Source organism: Acromyrmex echinatior, chromosome 16, assembly GCF_024713525.1.
Source record: "Acromyrmex echinatior isolate Ae372 chromosome 16, ASM2471352v2, whole genome shotgun sequence".
Classification (NCBI taxonomy): Eukaryota; Metazoa; Arthropoda; class Insecta; order Hymenoptera; family Formicidae; genus Acromyrmex; species Acromyrmex echinatior.
In genome coordinates, this window is record NC_141867.1 from 7,810,974 (window position 1) to 7,831,123 (window position 20,150).

General features: G+C 31.2%; 5 protein-coding genes across 13 annotated transcripts in view; 2 read left to right on the top strand and 3 right to left on the bottom strand.

The window, feature by feature from the left end:
• The window catches only part of LOC105143963 (colorectal mutant cancer protein), a 76,930-nt gene extending 61,063 nt beyond the window's left edge, over nucleotides 1-15,867 (top strand). For 7 of the 8 annotated variants that reach the window (XM_011052575.2, XM_011052577.2, XM_011052579.2 and 4 more), the window contains 11 exons: nucleotides 7,397-7,658; nucleotides 8,119-8,264; nucleotides 9,685-9,906; nucleotides 10,109-10,297; nucleotides 10,783-10,973; nucleotides 11,453-11,719; nucleotides 11,780-11,975; nucleotides 12,485-12,673; nucleotides 12,748-12,935; nucleotides 13,855-13,957; nucleotides 15,294-15,867. In XM_011052575.2, coding sequence (XP_011050877.1) covers nucleotides 7,397-7,658; nucleotides 8,119-8,264; nucleotides 9,685-9,906; nucleotides 10,109-10,297; nucleotides 10,783-10,973; nucleotides 11,453-11,719; nucleotides 11,780-11,975; nucleotides 12,485-12,673; nucleotides 12,748-12,935; nucleotides 13,855-13,957; nucleotides 15,294-15,404 — 2,064 coding nt within the window. In that variant the 3' untranslated portion in view covers nucleotides 15,405-15,867. Of the gene's footprint in view, nucleotides 1-3,850; nucleotides 3,881-7,396; nucleotides 7,659-8,118; nucleotides 8,265-9,684; nucleotides 9,907-10,108; nucleotides 10,298-10,782; nucleotides 10,974-11,452; nucleotides 11,720-11,779; nucleotides 11,976-12,484; nucleotides 12,674-12,747; nucleotides 12,936-13,854; nucleotides 13,958-15,293 lie in introns of those variants that run through there. The other variant, XM_087414841.1, reaches the window with a different exon arrangement.
• Nucleotides 14,203-14,435, bottom strand: sloth2 (ubiquinol-cytochrome c reductase complex assembly factor 6 sloth 2). The gene has a single exon (XM_087414844.1). It carries the CDS (start codon nucleotides 14,433-14,435, stop codon nucleotides 14,274-14,276), a length of 162 nt encoding a protein of 53 aa, XP_087270970.1. The 3' UTR covers nucleotides 14,203-14,273.
• LOC147907115 (ubiquinol-cytochrome c reductase complex assembly factor 5-like) lies at nucleotides 14,358-14,843 on the bottom strand. Its single transcript, XM_087414843.1, has one exon. The coding sequence runs from the start codon at nucleotides 14,694-14,696 to the stop codon at nucleotides 14,478-14,480; it is 219 nt and encodes a 72-aa protein (XP_087270969.1). The 5' UTR covers nucleotides 14,697-14,843; the 3' UTR covers nucleotides 14,358-14,477.
• A 46-nt stretch (nucleotides 15,868-15,913) lies between the features above and the next one.
• On the bottom strand, nucleotides 15,914-17,542 carry BCAS2 (BCAS2 pre-mRNA processing factor). Its single transcript, XM_011052581.2, has 3 exons — nucleotides 17,361-17,542; nucleotides 16,943-17,208; nucleotides 15,914-16,359 (listed from the first exon to the last, which is right to left on the bottom strand). The coding sequence occupies exons 1-3, from the start codon at nucleotides 17,433-17,435 to the stop codon at nucleotides 15,966-15,968; spliced, it is 735 nt and encodes a 244-aa protein (XP_011050883.2). The 5' UTR covers nucleotides 17,436-17,542; the 3' UTR covers nucleotides 15,914-15,965.
• Nucleotides 17,543-18,422: 880 nt separating this feature from the next.
• LOC105143960 (optic atrophy 3 protein homolog) lies at nucleotides 18,423-19,928 on the top strand. Of its 2 annotated transcripts, none has more exons than XM_011052572.2 (3): nucleotides 18,423-18,560; nucleotides 18,846-19,034; nucleotides 19,109-19,928. In XM_011052572.2, exons 2-3 carry the CDS (start codon nucleotides 18,893-18,895, stop codon nucleotides 19,624-19,626), a joined length of 660 nt encoding a protein of 219 aa, XP_011050874.1. In that variant the 5' UTR covers nucleotides 18,423-18,560; nucleotides 18,846-18,892; the 3' UTR covers nucleotides 19,627-19,928. The 2 variants fall into 2 exon arrangements, with proteins under 2 accessions (XP_011050874.1, XP_011050873.1); XM_011052571.2 differs by having other exon boundaries at nucleotides 18,424-18,702.
• Nucleotides 19,929-20,150: the final 222 nt, after the last annotated feature.

Below are 20,150 nucleotides of genomic sequence, written 5' to 3' on the forward strand. Positions count from 1 at the left end.
TAAAGTTGAAATTTAATAACCTGATTGAAAAATTAAACTTACTAAGATTCAAAATCATATTTTGAATAAATTTAAAGCTACAGAGAATTTTTTCTTAGAATTTATCCTGAAAATATGACAGATATGGGACAGTATTTCGAAGAATTTCAATGCAAATCTCTCTCATTTATTAATAAAACTACATAAAGTATAAAATAAGTTTGATCAATTTTACTGAAGTGCGTGGTAAAAATTTTTAAAATATTGTATTGTAACATAACTATCATATTTAAAGGATAAATTTTAAAAGAAAATTCTCTCTGGATAATTGTCTTTATTAATGTGCCTTTTAGCTAACTTGCTTATTGCTGAATTAATTATTAAATATTGTAGCTTAATTTTATCCGCTTGCAATCAATATCGATTTTTCAACTATTTCTCTTTCTTATGATATATCTTTAATCTAAAAAATGTTAATATTTTATAATATAAAACAGACAAAAATAAAAAACATATTTTTGTCCCTATTAGTGAGTTCTCCAAGCGACGATGACCCTATTAATGTGCCTCCAATTTGTGTGCCTCCACATTTGACTCATTTTAACATATGGTAGTTACTAAAACAGGTAATAAATTTAAGCTAATTGTTTAAGTTAATATATTACATAAATCATTATTTCAATTATATTTATTTCAATGTACACTCATAACACAACGTTCTCAGCTCCAATATTAATCCAGGGCACATTAATAGGGACAAGCTTAAAATCTTGCGGTACATATTATTGAATTCACATAAATTCCTCATATCTTTTGAAAAATATTTAAAATATAATACTTCAATACTCAAAAAATAAAATAAATTATTATTTTTGTATGTATTAATAATTTAATTTAACAAAAAAAAATATTTTTTCTTATTTATTCGTGCTAGTTTTCTTTATGACTTATCGAAATACAAAAACACACTAATAGGGATTGGCACAGTAATTGGAACAGTACCCTAGTAACTGAATTTAACATAGACTTGTGGAGATGTAAACTTTTGAAATACTTGAAACAAATAATTATTTGCGTACAGTATGTATTATTTTGTGTTTAACATTGTACAATATTATTGATCGTCTAAAGATCGCTTAAGCATACAGTGATTGTCTATTAACGATTGTCTACATTTGTTATTAATTACAAGAAACGTAAGAATACACCATAGAGAATTGAAAATGATGTAGTGCTCCCTTCCGGCTCGTGAGTTTAGGATTTTGAGGGTCTTGGTTCACATGACATACGTTCCTGGTTGAAGCAGGGTTTGTTAGGCAAGAAACAAAATGGTGTTTCTAAACATTCTTGCGATGGAGTCGGAGTCGGTGGAACCGTTCCATCCTGCGCCACGACCGTCGTCGAGAATACGACGGCAATGACCAGCAGGGCGATAATTGATTTCATCCTTGATCAACTTTGGTCACCTGTCATGTGAGATTATGAAACATTATTGTGCAATACGATGACATCATAAAATAATGATGACATTACAATGATATAAAATAATAATGCGAATAAAAAAATACGACAAATGAGTAAAATTGAAAAATCAACTAATTAATAATAATTTAATTGAGGAACTGAGAAAGATTAAAGTGTAATGAAAAAAATTATACAAAATGTCTTCCACTGATGACAATGTGACAGCAAAACGCAATCTACATTCAGAATCGTGCAGAAAATAACGAAGCAAATTAAAAATATGACGTGTTAAGAAAAATGGGGAGAGGACGAGTTAATAAAAATTAAAAATTTTTAATAAGGTGAAGTCGCGAATTAAAATGAAAAAAATTACATAAAATACGGCCGTGTCCAAAATTTTTAGGTATCTTATAGGGTAACTCCGGCAAATACGCCGTGCTAGGATTTATATCGCAAAAGTCAGAAAAAATATAAGGAGTGAGATTAATTTTCCCGTAATTATTCTGTTACATGCCTTTATTTTACAGTATTGTGTTATAATTTCAGTTTCTTACTGTTAACATTAATGAAATTATTGTGAGTTGAATCGAGTTGTCACTGTAATAAGTGCCATTATAAATTATAATCTACATAAAATGATTACTGTAGAGTGCGTGAACAGTAAAAGACTTAGGTCCGATTTCACAATATATGGTTACCTAAAGATTAAAGATAACCAAGAGTTCTATAAAGCTAGCAGGACCAAATCATTAGAATCAAATCGGACCTATCGGATTTTTAGTACTCATTTTGTATTAAATTTTACCATTAATAATAATTTTGTATCGTGTGTGCCATTTCGAAAAAAATCGTGGCGCTACTGGCTTAATTAAACCTATTAAGCTGCTAGGATCAATTTAAAATAAAACAAAAAAAGAAAAGTAATATTAGAAATCTTAAAAATTTTATAAGATCTTTAGAATCAGACTTTTAATCTCGGAAAATTTTACATTTTTTTTTTGTACTGATAATTCTGATATAATTATTTGAATGTTCGCATGAGCAGTTTTTTATAAATTATGCAACTTATGAGTGTCAATAACTTCACAAAAAAAATTTCACATTTTTTTCGCAAAACATATTTTGTCTCATATTTTTATTTGTAGAATAAGTATGTTAACAAATTAAAAAAAAATAAAGTTATGTTTCAAACGTGTCCAATTTGACGTGGAATGTCTTCAGTTAAGGCTGCATTTCTTGCACAATTTATCTTTTTTTTATCTTCTCAACGTGAAAAGAAAAAGAGGAAAAATGAACTGTTATACACGAAATTCAGCTGAAAAGAATAGAAGTTTATATCAATAATGCAAACTTTCAATAAAATTTCAACCGGATATATATTCCCGGATATTCGACTGTCCAGTCGGATAATAAAAAAGTGCCAAATAATACCAGATACCGGATACTTTTCGGATATCGGATGCATCCCTAATTTTTAGTATGTAGATCAAAATAAAAATAAAAAATTGCTCATTTTGTTTTCTTGTTATTTTTAATTATCGAGGGTCTATAAATTGGTATTATTATTGTTAATAATAAAAAAGTTTATACAGTTTTATTCATTAATAAATCAATCAATCAATCAATCAAATTAATATTAAATATGAATATTTAATATTTCATTACACTTCCTTTTTGTCTTAAAACTTCTGCAATTTTTCTTTTAAGAACTCTACTAATTTTTTGCAAGTGGATTCCGTCCCCATTCTTCCGTAATCACAATTTGTGCCTTGCTTTGAAGTGTATTTTTAATTACAAAAACGTTTATCTTTAACCTTCCAGCAGGTGCGCGTGTATTCCGCATGAGTCTCTCAAGTTTTTCTTCAGTGTCTTTCGGGCTGTCATTCAGTGTCTTACAAGGAGCGATATCAACAGTATCAGCGCTATCGTGTCATTCTATTTTTATCATTCATTAGACGTAAAACAAGAATAGGATATATAGAGCGTGTTCCGAATTACACATAAAGCGTTTGATGTACCTTTTATCCTTGTTCATCTAAAAAAGGATAAAATGATACATCATGCCGACGAGATATCATTAAAGATCGTGAACTCTGGGCAAATTTTCCATACAAAAAGAGTCTCGAGGGCCCGGAAATAATTGAAGAATGCTGATATTATCGACACTTGATATAAATTTGCGATTATTAACATAAATATTTGGATAATATATCATTAAATTGTTGATTTTTTATTATATAAATAAGAGAGAGTATGCATAATATTATATCTTATATATTGCTGCAAAATTATGATTTTTTTTCTCTACAGTTATCATCTCTATTGATAATCAAATTCAACGATAACATTAAAATCGTAATTATTATTACAGTAGTTTAATTACGTTTATAAGTCCGGAAAAACAATTTGGCGCGCAGTTGGAATGACTACAAATATGGTATATATGCATGTACATACATATATAGTATCTATATATAATTCACATTGAAGTATTTAAGCATTAAAGATCCAGCTTCGAACAGTATAGGCATTTAATTTCTAGTTCGTATTAGTCGCGTTTTCATAATTATATTATCACTATTTTTCCCATTACAGTCTCTTTTTCTTTTTTTACTCAGTTTTTGTTTTAAACATTGTCCCAGAATCCGATTAGATATCCAGAAAATTTCGGATAGCAAACTCGAAAAATTGCCTTCTCGGATATCCGATCGGATACTTTCTTTTCGGATATTCGAAATAATTTCACGATCCGGTGCATCCCTACTAAGAATTATAAAATTTATAAGACCTAATAATTTTGGCTATATTTCCGGTATCTATGAAGATGATTACAACAGAATTTTTCTCAGTTCGCCAAGCGATTCGATATTATTGATATTACCTGAATTCTCAGCACAAAATCTACTTTGGTGGCACCAACGATATTCCAGAAATGAATGTTCACATGACCGCGCAACCGATTTTTATTTATTACTCCCTACCCTTCGCTTCCTCTTTATAGAAACTGCTCTTTAATTGTGACCGATAATCACCGATGTCTCATTACGTCTGATACGGCTAACTACACGTGCCAAGGTTTTTTTTAATTTACTGAAATTTTACAGATAAATATGAGAGACGCGTGTTTCACGAAAATAGATTTTAGATTTTTTTTTGTCAAGTTATTCACGCTTGTAAGTTGCAGAAATTCATAAGAAACGTCACTCATATCAACATTCAAATTATTATATCATCAAAACCATGTTATACAAAAAAAAATGCAAGAGACCAATTTTAAAGATCTTAAATTGTTCTATGGATGGAGTTATTTTTAATTTAATATTTTCATATAAAAAATTATTTTCTATTTATTTACAATTTTTATTAACATTTTTCATCAATTCATCAATTTAAAAATTTTATAAAAATATCATATTCCAATTTCATCTATAGAGTAACTCTGAAAATTTCAAAATGGAACCCGAATAGAATGTATAGTTAAATAATTCTTCAAGGGTTAAGAGCGTAACAGCAAGTTAATATATGCTAATGTTTTAATTTATAAACAAATATGCTAACATACGTTTCGACCAATACATTCAAGTCATTTTCAATGTAGAGGAAAGTCGCTGATATTGACATAGATCTTCTAAAGTGACATCCCCTTATTTCTCAGAAACTATTGCACTATATTAATACTATAATAAAATCATCTGTTAATTAAAGAAGTGTAAATTCATAATTCGTGTATTTGTGGTTTTCTATTCTAAATCAGCTAAAATGAATTCTACGAAAATAAAATTCTTACGATTTTCTTTTGCAAATTGCATAGTTTAAATAATAGTGACTATATTATATATATTATTGATAATATTACGTCATTTTAAATGCTTGTAATTTCCTAAATCAGTTTTATATTATTTTTTCTCTTAGTTTTTTTATAATACTATTTTAAATTTAAAATTGAGATGCAACGTAAATCGCCACACTTGTAAAACAGATCAATGAGTTAACTTAATCTTTAAAATATTGCTTTATAGTATCAAATAGTTTTATTGAAGTTGAAAAAAATTGTGCATATATGGAAAAACTCTTGAAAAACTATCGCGTTACGTATTTGCAAAACAGCATAAAGTAAATATGCAAATAATTGAATAAAAATGTTTTATAACGAAGAGAGAGAGAGAGTGAAAAGATTTCAGAATATCTTATATACATTCATTAGAATATGATATTCATACAATAAAACCTGTGTTATCTTCTCGCAATTAATCGTCAATTGCAGTTACCACTATGTATCTCTTAACAGAAATTAAAATATCATCAAAAAAGCAATTAGTCGTCAATTGAAATCCGGTTGTCACTAAGTATCTCTTGACAGAAATTAAGACATTTTAATTTCTATCAAGAGGCAACCGGATTTCAATTGATGACTAATTGCGAGAAGAAGATAACAGGTTTTATTGTATGAATATTATATCCGAATGTAATTTAGAATTAAGTAGTTTAATATGTAGATTTAGAACGTTTCTTTTTAGTATGTTCTAGGTAGTAACATTGAAAATGACTTGAATGTATTGGTTGAAATGTATGTTGGCATATTTGTTTATAAATTAAAACATTAGCATATATTAACTTGCTGTTGCGCTCTTAATCTTTGACGTTTTATTATTTGTTATACAATTGAGCGATAACTATTTGATTAATTTAAAATAATTCTGTTGTGACGGCGCGGTTACGTATATGTATGCATAGATCTACATACTATTGATAAAATAACAGTACTGTACGGAATTATACTTGTAGAATATTACAATATATAAGATTAAATAAAGTATGTTCATAATTGTGGATTAATATTATTTGTATGTGCATTTTTCTCTATGAACTTGGATATTCTGAATTTTTTGATTATATATAATATATTGCACACTAATTGACATTTCTTTGTTATTATAATGACAGCTTGGATGCATCGCCGAATATTATAAATGTGATAATTTTAAAAACATGTACAGTGAATATTATATACAGAATGCAATCGTGAAAATAAATTATTATTTTATACTTTTTATAGTGCAAATAAATTCTTTAAGGGTTTTACACTATATATTCTATTTATTCAAGTTTTTTGAATAATACAATATCGAAAAATTATTATGTATATACATCTTTATTGTTGATAATCTACAGGGAATAGCTTCAAAATCCAAGATCATGCAAGTTCCTTAATTCTACTTACTCATCAATTTATTCTACAACTCTGTTTCACTTGGCTGAAATTTTAATGAGAGCATTTTTGACTTTGAAACAAACACTTAATTCTTTTAATTGTTTCATAGTGAAATTTACGTACAATAGAAAAAATATTGCACTTCCGCGGCACTTGATTCTGTAGCTGTATTTAACTAGGAGTGCAATAAACTCACATTCTCAGCAATCTCGTGTTGCTACCATTGAACGAGTTTTTAATGCGCACTCAATACGGACTAGTGAAAAACGCTAAGATTAAAAGCTTATGCTGCATTTGATAACGTCTATCTATTACGAAATTAAGATACCTATATTTTAACTTCAAATATTTTTTGTGTTACACGATACACAATTTTACAAATAAAATTTTATCCTGAATTTTGATATAAATTATTTATATTATCAATGACAATATAAAATGGATTGTACTCAATTACAAGAAAAAGATCTTATAATTAGAGCTTTTCTTCTAAGAATCGTTCATATACTTTCTAAATTTTTTTTAATAGAATTTCACTCTTAAGAATAAAAATTGAGCCAGTCTCGAAAAAAGACTGGCTCAATTTTCAATCTTGAAGAGTAAGATTTCATTCTTCAAAGTGAAAAATTTATTCTGAAAATTTTAAAGAGTTGATATACACAATATTGTAGAAATTACGATAAAATCTTTCGACTCCAAGAACTCGGGCAAATAAAGAAAGAAATGAATTTCCTTTCGCAGCTTCATGCAGCCGCGCTGTCCTCCTTGCGGTCCGAGGTGGCCGAATTGAACTCACGGCTAGTGGCGGCTACTCGCGCGCGGGAAACGGCTGAAACCGCGCTGATGCGGGCGGAGGTCCAGGCGGTCCGCGCCGAGCAACGAGCGGAACAGCAAGCGGTACGACACGAGGAACGGCTCACCGAGTTGCATTCCGTCATCGCCGAGCTCGGCAGACAGCTGGAGCGGCATCGCGCTACCGTAATTGCCGAGGAGGACGAGTCCGGTAAGAGAGTCCGTTCCACGCTCCACCCTGCTTTGATTATACGACGTACGCGGGAGAATATCGCGATTCCGCGTACCGATTTCGCTCAACGAAGAATGAGAGAGGAAGAGAATCTTGGCGAATCTTTGAGTAACGAAAGCCACGGCAATTCCCCGGCGGGCAATCAGCGGATCTCCCTAGACTCCGACTATAACAATAGTAATAGCTCTCTCGGTGACTCTCGATTCGTACTCTTGATTCCTCTTCTCGATACCAAGAAGGAGAGCAATCTCTTAGGGACTCGCGACGCATACACTATAGCATCAGTGTACTATCGCGAAAGACAGTCACTTATTCGATAAATAACCGGGATTGATGGAATAGATCGTTTCTTCGAACCGTATAATTGTCGAGCGAAGTACCAAGTAAGTATTAATCGTCGGTGGTCGCGGTCTGAGGAGATGATCTTGATGATGCGCAGAAGTCGAGACAAGCAGGGACGCCGAGGGTTCCATCACCAACCCAGTAGAGGAGAGCGAGGGTGGCGGGGACATCCAGGGAGATGGGGATCGCACTTTGGGGGATGCCGACTCTAGCTGCTGCGAGGACGAGAATCGACCGACAGAAGTAAAGAAAATCCTATAAAAAAAAACTTTTAAAATTCTAATTTTGAACGTAAAGGAAAAAATAGGTCTGTAAGCGTTGCATGAAATCCCTAAATATTTTTGCACTTAAGAGATAGATATATATTTGGCTTTGAAAAGAGAGAAAGCGGAGATGTGCAAAAAGTGCGAGCAAACGTGAACAGATCTATTGGTATTATGATAGTGTGGGTAGCACAATGGCCTCCTCCCCTCTTTTTTTTAATCTTTGCTATTAGGTGGTGAATTCTAGTAATTACTACGGAATTATTTACTCAGTAGCTCGCTATGACTAATGAAATAAAGATACATTTTAATATTTAATTACATGTACTTCCGTATTCTTCTTAAACTTAAACGTATTATCACACGAATATACATTATGTATATATATTTGAGTGTGTTGTTTAACATTTTATTTGACTGTATACATCTCGAGTTATGCAAATTTTAATAATAGCCTGGTTTGCTAATTTTGCTACATTCTGTAATATTTTACTTTTTTGTTGATTTTGTAACTAAATACTGTTTTTTAAACAAAACTAATTCTTTAAATCTATTTTTGTGAAAAGTCGCATTACCACCCTTATTTCTTTTCGAGCTGTTATACAATATCGTCATATATTTATAAACAATGCCTTAAATAATAAATGTAATTTCATAACTTTGAATATGGAATCGATTGAATAATACTTTAATGAATATAACTGTTAAGTTTTAAGTTTAAATAATGATTTTTAACCAAGTTATTATATTATATAAAATGTAAGTGGGATGCCATAATATTACTTTCACTTATAATATATCTACACTGAGAGAAAAAAATGGTTGCAATTACCATAATTTAATTGTAATGATCGTAATTTAATAATATAATATACTATAATAACTGTAATTTTATTTTTGGTGCTAATTAAATATTTTTTTTGCATAACTATAAATACAATTATTATTACTAACATTATAGAACAATTATAAAAATGAAATTCCTAACTATATAACATTTTATCATGCAATTATATTAGGTGTTGGAATTAATTCGTAGCGTTTTTTAATGAAAGAATGTTATTTATTTCACATGAGCATTAAAAAATACATTAATGAAAGTACTTCCCATCACTTGTAAAACGCTACGAATTAATTCCAACACCTAATAGTTATAATTATATGGAGAGAATTTTTATCATAAACTTTGCTATAAATTTATATTTTTCATTTAGTAATAAATAAGTTGGAACGAGTGGAACAATTTGGCAATTTATTAAATATTAAATATTATTGATAATGACAGGAATTTTTAAATATACAAAAGTTATCTCCGTATTGACCGTATTTGTATCAAACACCTTCTCTCAATGTAATATATTTAATATATTTTTAAAAATGCATTATTATTTTCAATGTAGAATGGTAGGGAACAGCTGGACAGTCCAGCCGCATTACCGACTCCTGAGCCAACACAACAAGCGGTATCGTGTCAGAGTGTCGCCGTCGCGACGCTACAAGAGGAGATCACGGCGTTACGGGCAGAGATCACGAGCCTGCAGGCACAATTGATTCATTTTAAAAGTCAGAGCAGCAATCAGAGGCAAACGGCGAGCAGCGAGTCACCGCGTCGAGAACTTCGAGTGAGCAGCAATCCTCAAAAATTGATCTTTCATAAAAAACAGAGTTTATATTCAAAAATTAATATTGATAAAGAGAAAATTGAAATTGAAAGAGCAAGAACTGAGATTGAGAAACAAAGAAATGTTAATAAAATGCAATAACTCTTTCTTAATTTAACGTCCCTCTTCTTATTCTTTCACACCTCGCCTCTTCTCTCCGCAGACAAGGGGCAATACCAGCTCGCCAGAACCTTTGACGGCACCGTGCTCGCCGCTCTTGCCACCACTACAGACACCTCCAACAAAGAGTATGACGAGGGAGGAACCACCAGTCCTCAAGATGGCAGAGAGGGTGAGATTGAGGAGGACGGACGAGAGGCACATTACCGGTCCGGACATTACTAATCTTGGGGTACGAATTTTATTTGTAAAGAATACTAAATACATATAAGAATATGTAAAAAATTGTAAAAATTTGTACATATGTAACTCCCTTCAAAAATGACAATCAAAAAACGATTTTAAAGTTATTACTATGAATGAATTATGTAAATAAATATTATTCTATCAATCATTAAAAGTGAGCTAACTTAACTTTATAGTCATCAAAATTGTCAGAACTTAAAAAAGATAATTTTAAAAAATGGTCAAAAGGGTTGGTTTCTTAAGGATTGTAAAACAAAAATGACAAAAATAATATTTTATGAATGTTAAGAATATATTCTTATTGCCGACATTATTTAATTGGTCGATTTTTTTGTCAAGTTGAAAAGTAGTTTTTCTTTTTTTCTGAGAAACTTAATTTTTTGAGTTGTGTAATTTTTTACAGTAAGAGAGCGATATGTACTTTTTTTTAATTTTGCAATAAGCACATAGTTATATTCCAATGTATTTTAGGTGTGCTCCACGATGGTAGCCGAACATCTCGTATCGGATCTCCTAGAACAGTCAAACCTGCAGGAACTGAACGGTTCTGAGAAGCAATTCGAGGTTGAGACAGAACGATTGAACAGCAGACTCGAACACGCGCGAGCGAATAACGCGGTCCTCGCACTCACATTGCACGAGAGCAAGGCGCAATGCGATAGGTACATTCCTAAAGTGCACAAATCCCGAGAAGCTTTAAAAATAAGTTAAAATATCAAATTAAATTAAAATCAAAATCGAATCAAGCGCATTTATAATTTATGTGTTATAATTTATGTGTGTGAAATAATGTGATAAATACAATGTGATGAAGGTATATCAACAAAAATTCAGGATTGCTTCTTCGAAATGTAATGGTCTCAATAATTGATACAAACTTATGGCAATTACAAAGTTATTGAAGTATACATCTAGGATGATAGAGAGTCTGAATCGTTACATATAAATTAAAGAACGAAAAAATACACTGAAATAGTATACTATTTATGTGTGCAAAAAAACCTAACGAACGAACTATTGTCAAGTTAAAAGTTTTTGTATATAAATTAAAATTTGAAAAAAGATCTTGAAATATACGACACAATCCTACGGAAATCCTATAATAAACGTGTAAAACGATCATTTTTGTCTTGTGTTACAGATTGAGCTTATTAGTCGGCAAGTACGAATCGAATGCGACGGCGTTGCGACTCGCACTTTCGTTCAGTGATCGCGCGATTGAGGCGTACGACGTTCTAGTCGCTTTGCTGGAAAGTGAAATTGCGCTTTCCACCGAAAGGAACAGTGTGACAATTGATAATAGAAGGGCGGCCGAAAACGTTGCTTATCATGTGCTAAATAGACTCGAGAATGACTGTACTAATACGTTGGGTGCTCCATGGGAAGACAGCATGGTCTTGTCGGACGAGTAGGTATTTTACATCATGCGTAATGTGTGCAATTTTTATTACGAATGCCTTTCTGATAGATCGGAAATAACGTGGAACGTGGAGGACGAGCAACGACTCAGGAGGCACATAGGTAGATTGAAGGGAGAACGTACAATGGTCAGATCGACGGCGGTCGAACTGGAGAGCGTGCACGCAGAACCCCTGAACTCAAAGAACACCATCTCTCTAGCGGAGGCCAGGAAACTGGACTTGGAAACTGCTGTGCTCATGCAGGTCTATATCTAATTAGGAGAATTAAAAACTCAAGAAAACATTTTTTTTAAATAAAAAAGCAGTACAGGATTCTCGCTATTTAAATAAAGTTCACAAGTAAAATAAACAAATGAGAGTAACTCGGAATTTGGTACATATAAGTTTCACAAAAGTATTATATTTTCTTCCCGAGATAATATTTTTCGCAATTAAATTATTCACAGATTTTGTATTAAAATTCTTTTAAGATGCCTATAAGCATAAAAATTATCAAATTATTTGTGATATTTCTACGGCTTCGGTTTAGGCTGTGTTTCAAGATCGATAAATAATCAGCGCTCAGCTTGAATTGAAAATTCACAAAAAGAAATATGAATAAGCACGAAGAATCGTTTTTATCGAATATAGATTTTTTTCACTTATGCGTGAAAAATATATTTTAATATATTTTAATTAAACATTACAAATCAAAAATATTTTTAAAAAAAGTTCAATATCATAAAATTTATTTCTCAAGAACATATTTTTAGGAACTAATGGCCATGCGAGAAGACAAGGCTGAGTTACGTGCCAGGGTGTTCCTTCTAGAGAAGGAACGTGCTACGATAGAACTAAAGTTAAACGCGCGCGATACACAGATTGCAGCCCAACACGCTACCATACAGCACCTCCAGGGTCAGCTGAGCGACGCAGAGGCTATGCTCGCAATGGCAACAAAGGTATCACGTATAATTTTTATAAGTATGTAGGTCTCTTTCTGAAAATTAACCTTACTAATTGAAAATATATTTAGGACCGAGGTTTAAGCGACAACGAAAGTGAGGGAATGGAGTCTGAATTGATCGAAGCATTAGGCAGAGAGGCGAGACTGAAGGAACGCCTGCAGGAATTGATCTCAACCCTGGACGAAGTCAACAAGAATTCCGAACTCAGGCATCAACAATCTGCTGAACTCGTCAACGACTTGAAAAGAGCTAACGGGTAATTATTGTCAGGATTGGGCGTGTAATTTAGAATACTTTTATTTAGAAAACAATATTTGTAACACAACTGTATTTTGTATTTCAGCGGAACTGAAAAAACATGCAAAAACATTTTGTATTTCAGTATCAATAATGAAAGATTGAAAGTATTTTGTATTTCAATTATGACAATCAATCTTATTATTTAAATTACAAAATATATATAACTCTCAATCTTTCGAATTTAAATACAAAATACATAATCCTTTCATGCGCTCTACTGAAACTCAAAATACACTTGTATTGTAAAAACTGTATTTTAAGTAAAAGTACTTTAAATACATGCCAGCCCTGATTATTGCAGAAAATTTGCATGCTATACGTATATAGGATATATCTGAAATAATGCCCCTGTAATCATACAGTGTTATTCCTATTAAAAAACTAAGTCGAAAAGTTCTCTAAAGGACTTTTCGACTAAGCTTTTTAGGAATAAGCTATATGATTAATGGGTGTTATTTCAGACCCTATATACAAGTGGTAGACAAAATGTCATTTGGTTTATATATATATATATATATATATATATATATATATATATATATATATATATATATATATATATAGAATTAATTCTTAACTATAATTATGAGAACTATACCTAAGTTCTAAAGCAATCTATTTTAAATACAGAATACAAGTGAACTTCCACCTTATGATTGATAAAGAGAATAGTTCGAAGTTTTTTTTCTCTACAATTTAGAACATCATAGTATTAATCATATAGACATTCAACCATCTAAAATTTTTGTTTCAAGTTCAAGTGACCCGTTAGTCAAGGATTAATTATCAATCTGAAAATTAGATAAATAAATAATAATATGACATTTTGTGCTCCATTCTTGTAATAAAAATAAAACTTTCTTTGCTCTCCTCAGAGCGCTAGTCCAAACTCTGGAGAAATCCAAGAAGAAATATCAATCCAGACTGAAGAAGTTAGAGCAACAGATGCTGGGAATGGTAGAGAGACACGCTGTGCAGGTACGATCAAATATACAATGGTTGCGAAAAGTTTCTGGCCAATAAGTATTTTCATTGTATTGCATAGATAGAATCTTTACAAATAAAGATCTAATATACAAACACTTAATATATTCTATTACTTAAAATCATATTCTTAAGTTGATTATAACAAGAACTTTATTTAACTCATAAACTGAAAAATAGATTATCACAAAAAGTACTATAAAATCATATGGCTAGAAATTTTTGGCAGTTATTATGGATGAAATTATTAATCTTTCATTCATAAAAACAACAATAATTTATTACATTAGATAGACATTCGTCTGTAGCACTATTTCTTCTGTAACTCTTTCCGCCTCTCCTTTAGCTTCTGTTCGACTAAATCCTCCAAGTCATCAAGCGGTTTATAGATCTCGTGAACGTATTGCGAGCCAGCCAACATTGTAACTAGTGCTGCTGCACTGAATACAATGTACCGTGACAGAGACATCATCGTGTGATATCTCAATAGGAAGTTGGTGCGAAAATTGTCTTTTCAGATCTGTTCTAGCCTTAGTCTTCGTTCCACCAATTCCTCTACCCTTCGGCGCTTATATACTTTGTAGAAGTTAACCTCTCCAACTTGCCAGTGGATCATGGAATATTCCAAAGCAGCCCCGAAGATGAAAAAAATCGGCAGTAATCGATACTCCCCGAGTGCTTTTCCTGGCAGTTTGTTATATAACTTCCACAATTTTCGTCTATAAGATAACATCGAACCGTCTAAATTTTATTCGCCGATTTAGACGCACAACTATTCTTTTGTTAGCTGCCGCCATATTAGATTCCTGATGCGATTGCGGCATCAGGCATGCGCAATCAGCGTAGTAAAGGTGCCTTTTCATACTGATGCTTGACGCTCGCAACGTTCATAAAATTAGTTCATCCTTATTGTTTATCAAATGTTAAACAACAAAGACAAATTTAATAATGTTCGCGAGAATTATGAGCGCCAAATGGAACACCCTGAATAAGCGATGATGTATCACACTTTCATTAGAAAAGTGACATAAATAAAAAATTTTAAATTCTTCAGAAGAAAGAAAATTGCATATTTTAAAATTAATTATGCTAACATATTATGCTAATATATATTAAGGGATAAATCTCAAAAAAATTTATATGTCAATATAAGTTGTTTAGATTTTATATTTTGCATAATAATAAACTAAAAAAATATATCCGTTTTTTCTATCACGTGTTTTAAAGTCATACTTTACATTAATAAACAGATCGCATCAGGCATATCAGACGTATATTGCAATTGCATTATTCCTTAAATTAATTTTCTTAAATTAATTTTCCCTTGCAGGTGAAAACATTGAAGCAACGAATAGCTCTATTGGAGGAAGAATCAATGGGTTACAAGGGAAGTATGGCATTGCAGTCTCAAAGTTCTGGCGCCAGCGAAACATCTTTATGACAGTTGAGTGATTAAATGGCAAAAATGATGCAGTTTAGTAACCCAATAATTACTTTTAACATCTATCCTGTCGCAAGAGGACATAATCGAACACAAAAATGGAGATCGAAGTCACACACGTATTTTTTTACACCGAATAGTCGAAAATAAAGGCGCTTAGCTATGCTCTTTGTAATTATATCATGATATATATTGCTGTTGTCCTAAATAAAATAAAATAAAAAAGAAATTCAGCTAGGCCTACGCAATGTGTGCAATTGTGTCGATACACGGAACAACGCAAACAGCCTATTATAAAACAGATCCTTCAGCACGTCGTAAATTACAAATAATTAATTAGTAGTGTATCGCGCTAACGATAACTGTCGTGTACATATGTATATTGTAAAAGCATAAACCACAAGTGTGATATGTGTAAACTATAATGAAATAAACTCTGCTTTATTATAGATATACCCCATAATACGTTCACGAATGCTCTTTGTGGATACGATATCCATTATTAAAAATCTCTGTATAAATTATTTATTTTTATTTATATACATAAAAGTTTATATTATACTAAACATCCTGATTCTCCTGTTGCTGCATTTGCAATGCCATCGTTTCTGTTGCATTGTTACCTGGCACATCGGGTCCTTCCACCGCTGGTACATCATTAATCTCCACAGCCTCTTTATTCAAAAATATCCTTTGCATCTCCTCCTCTAAATGTACGCAAACCTGCTCGATCTCGTAATTTTTCGACACCAAACTGACCCACTGTGCTTCAAGAGCTCTCAGTTTGTCGCCTCCTTGAGTCTGCATTGATTTCCTCTGCCAGTTGACTTCCTGAATCTTTTTCCTCAGTGTCTGCAACTGCTTCTGAGCATGACCTAGCAGCTGAACTAGTACTTCTAAGTAAGATTTCCATGCTTCGCAACCGTAATCCATCATCAATTCCAAATTACAGATTCTAAAATTATACAAAAGTATAGAAGCCAGTACAAAAATCTGAGAAGACAAATGATATGTCAATAAGTCCTAAGTTGCGTTTGATTTGGACATTCACATACTTCTTTTTCTTGAACTCTTTCAATAAAGGCAAGGTTGATTCCAAAGTATAGGCGCCATAATCTCATATATAGAGAATTATTTGGCCATCAATGATTGAGATATATAAAAATTGGATAAATACATATTTGCGTTCCTGTGTATGTAATGTGTGACTGTTCGTAGTGTACTGTAACTCAGATTTGTATAGGTACCCAAAAAATTGTACAATCAATCCTCCCTGCCACATTAACTAAAAAAACTCTTATTTCTTTTCAATTTTGGACTCTACAAAGAGTGCTTATAAACGACATTTATATTATTCTTTTTAACATTTATAAGCACTCACTGATTTAGTAATGACATCAAGATCATGATGTTATATTTTCATTTAAGCCAGTGGAATCTAGAAAAACTTAGAAAAACACTTATAAATATATGAGTGTTTATAGCATGTGAACATCCAAATCATTCTAAACCATTAACCAAACATAGCTTTTGTTTACCTAGTAGCTTGATGTTCCAATTGCGCACTGCTGTTTTCCACACTCTCATTCCATGCAGTTAAATCGTTTAACTTACCAGATGGAGGCGGTGGTAATTCATAACGTTTCATACTAAGCACTTCCATCGGTAAGCGATTCTGCATCCTCTCAAATTCATGCTTCAATACGTCTGTCTCAAAGGCAGTTATACATAAAGGTTGTAGGTGTTCCAAATAATTTTTCGTCGGTCTGTAACGTCGTGTCTCTTCCTCCACCATCGCCAATGCCTAAGAAACAACATTAAACCCCAAATATTTCGTGAAATAAAATAAATTTGCACGAGGATTTTTCTTAATAAAATTAATTCTTTCAAAGCATAACCTATCATTACTATTATTCTGTTAGATTGTAAAAAAATATGAATGTAATTCTTATTCACCGCTTCTCGTACGCCCGGCTCATCATATCCTTGATCAATATACGGTAATGCATCAACAATCACTTCACCTGCCATAATATATTAAATAAAAATTATTCTGTTAATTTTCTATAAACAAATTACAAGCGTCACAGAGTATAACCAGAGAGCATGATGCAAGTAGACATGGTGTGCTCTTGCGCATGTTTATCTGCTGCAGCCAATCAGAGCTTGATCTTTTTCCGCCATTTATCGACGGATTTTGTTTCAATACGCCTGCTATGATAGTGAAACTTTAAACTTTTAAATAATAAAATGATTAATTAATTAAATAATAAAATGATTAACTAATTAAATAATAAAATAATTAATTAATTAAATAATAAGATTATTAATTAATAAAATAATTTTATTTTAATTTTAAATTCTTATTTTATTTTTAATTTAACATTTTATGTTTAACTTTAATTTTTCAAATTTAATTTTAATTTTTTAAGTAACTTTTAATTAATTTTAAATAATTTATTAATTTGATCATTTTGAATTTTTTGAATAACTTTAATATTTTCTTTCAATTTTGCATATAGTAATAAAACTGATATATTAATTATTTTTTTAAATTATATATTTAAACCAAATTACAATATTATGTTATAATAATTTTATAACAATTTCATAATATTAATAATTAATAATTAATTTAATAATAATTTATATTAATAATTTTTATATTATATATAATATTGAGATATTAATTTTATAATAATTTTATAATATTATTATACGTGCATATATGTGTATTATTTTTTATTTGTTACTTTAAATATCTTTTTTTATTATAAAGCATTTATAGTGAGGCTTTGACTACACTGTAATCTTTCCACTATGCGCTGCTATTGATGTATTCTTCCAGATCTAAAATGCTGATTGGATGATCTAAGAGAATATACCAATAACAGCGAGCGCTCACTTAACTGGTGAGCCCATTGAACGCAGCCAATGGCTATTCTAATATACCAGTACTATATACGCAAAAAAGTGCAAAATCTGATTGGTCTTTTCCAGTATTGCTATCGCTATTATGTGCAATGATACACCTTGTATTCTTACGTCATGTTTATACTGCCATTAGCTGATTAACCTGCTTGCCTTGAGAGGGATGAAAAAAAGATCTGTTATCGTTCTCGGAGATCCACAGTGAGATGATGAAGTTTGCGTTCGGTATGAAAGATATCTGTTGACGGAAAAATATATCAAAATACATGCTTTGCAGCAACGTACAATCTCTGTCATGATATCAGTTGTTTCACTTGTGATAGTTGTGATATCATCGCATTAACATATTCTGAAATAAATAATCAAGGTGTGAGACTAACGAGATCGCTGAACTACTATCTATTATATTTATTCATTTAATACAGTTTTTTTATTAAAAAATGATGAGGCTATGATTGTATGTGTATTACATATACATTATTACATTATATATATAGCAAAAATTTTTAGGATATTGAAAAGCAAATGAGAAAGCGTTCTAACATTAATCGGTAAAGATGCCAGTCGGGGTATTTCCAGCTCTTAAATTGGGTGTACTATTTATCAAACAGATCAGTAAACCTTTAGCCAAATTTCTTGTCAATCAAGCAAAGACTCGTCCTATTTTCAGAACTTATTTCATCATACCACCTGCTCAATGTGAGTATGATTCTCATGACGCACAAGTTTACTGTTGTAAGATATAATCATAATTTTGTTTTGTATATTCATAGTTTATCATTGGGCAGAAGTAAAAGCAAAAATGTATATCATGAATCTTGGTAAGCCTACAAAGGTTGCCAAGTTGAACGAAGCAATGGCAATTGAATTGGGTGCTAGTCTAATAGGCGAGTTGATTATCTTCAGTGTAGCTGGAGGATGTGTGATATTGGAGTACAACAGGCAAGTCACAAAAGAGACAAAGAAAGAGGAGATCCGTCAGATGCAAATACAGAAGTTTACGGATGACGTCCAAGAGTTATATAATATTTCATTGCAACAAGAAGCACGAATTCACTATTTGCAGAATGCAATTCATGAATTAGCAAATCATATGAAGCATAAGTTACCTGAGCTGGTTTCACGGCCAATAAATAATAGTAGTAATAATCTAGATGATGACATGAAGAAGAATTGTAATAGAAATAGCAAAAATTCAACGGAAGCAAATCCAGAAAGTGAGAACACATCATTGATAGAGCGTGCAATAGTATATTATAACAAAGAATTGAAAGGAGATAAGCTTAGTTAAGCAATATTTTATATTTCTCAAAATATACGTGATACGTACGTACTTGAAAACGTATTTGAAAATATAGATATTTGCCATTGGTACTGGATTAAAATAATATGCATTCGTAACACTAAGCTGTACATAACAAACTTTCGTTCTACATTGTGTATTGCAATCTTTTTGGATTGCGAAACACATGCTAGACCTAAGTTAAGATTTAGATACAATTTTTCTGTAAAAATAAATATTTCTGCCTATGTATACATAAATAATTTTAAATGTAGATATGTGTGATAATAAAATTAACACAGAAAAATTTATATTACAATCTTTAGCTTCTTCCATTGCATTATTATTTTTATATAATTAATGCGTGTATATTATAATAAATTCAATAAAATTTATTTGTTATTGTACGAATAAGTGATAAACATTTAAATAAAATTACAGTTTTTATAATTGTAATATTTAAATATAATTTACAGATTAACAAAATTTTTTCGGTAATAAGGAGGTTGATAATTACCGACATACCAATTGAA

Bases quoted from the DNA above. Each gene is read 5' to 3' on its own strand.
- sloth2 (XM_087414844.1), bottom strand. From the start codon at position 14,435: ATGATGTCTCTGTCACGGTACATTGTATTCAGTGCAGCAGCACTAGTT.
- LOC147907115 (XM_087414843.1), bottom strand. From the start codon at position 14,696: ATGTTATCTTATAGACGAAAATTGTGGAAGTTATATAACAAACTGCCA.
- BCAS2 (XM_011052581.2), bottom strand. From the start codon at position 17,435: ATGGCAGGTGAAGTGATTGTTGATGCATTACCGTATATTGATCAAGGA. The intron at 17,209-17,360 runs GTGAATAAGAAT...GTTGTTTCTTAG, and splicing joins AGCCGGGCGTACGAGAAGCG to GCATTGGCGATGGTGGAGGA. The intron at 16,360-16,942 runs GTAAACAAAAGC...GTATAATTTTAG, and splicing joins TTGGAACATCAAGCTACTAG to AATCTGTAATTTGGAATTGA.
- LOC105143960 (XM_011052572.2), top strand. From the start codon at position 18,893: ATGCCAGTCGGGGTATTTCCAGCTCTTAAATTGGGTGTACTATTTATC. The intron at 19,035-19,108 runs GTGAGTATGATT...GTATATTCATAG, and splicing joins CATCATACCACCTGCTCAAT to TTTATCATTGGGCAGAAGTA.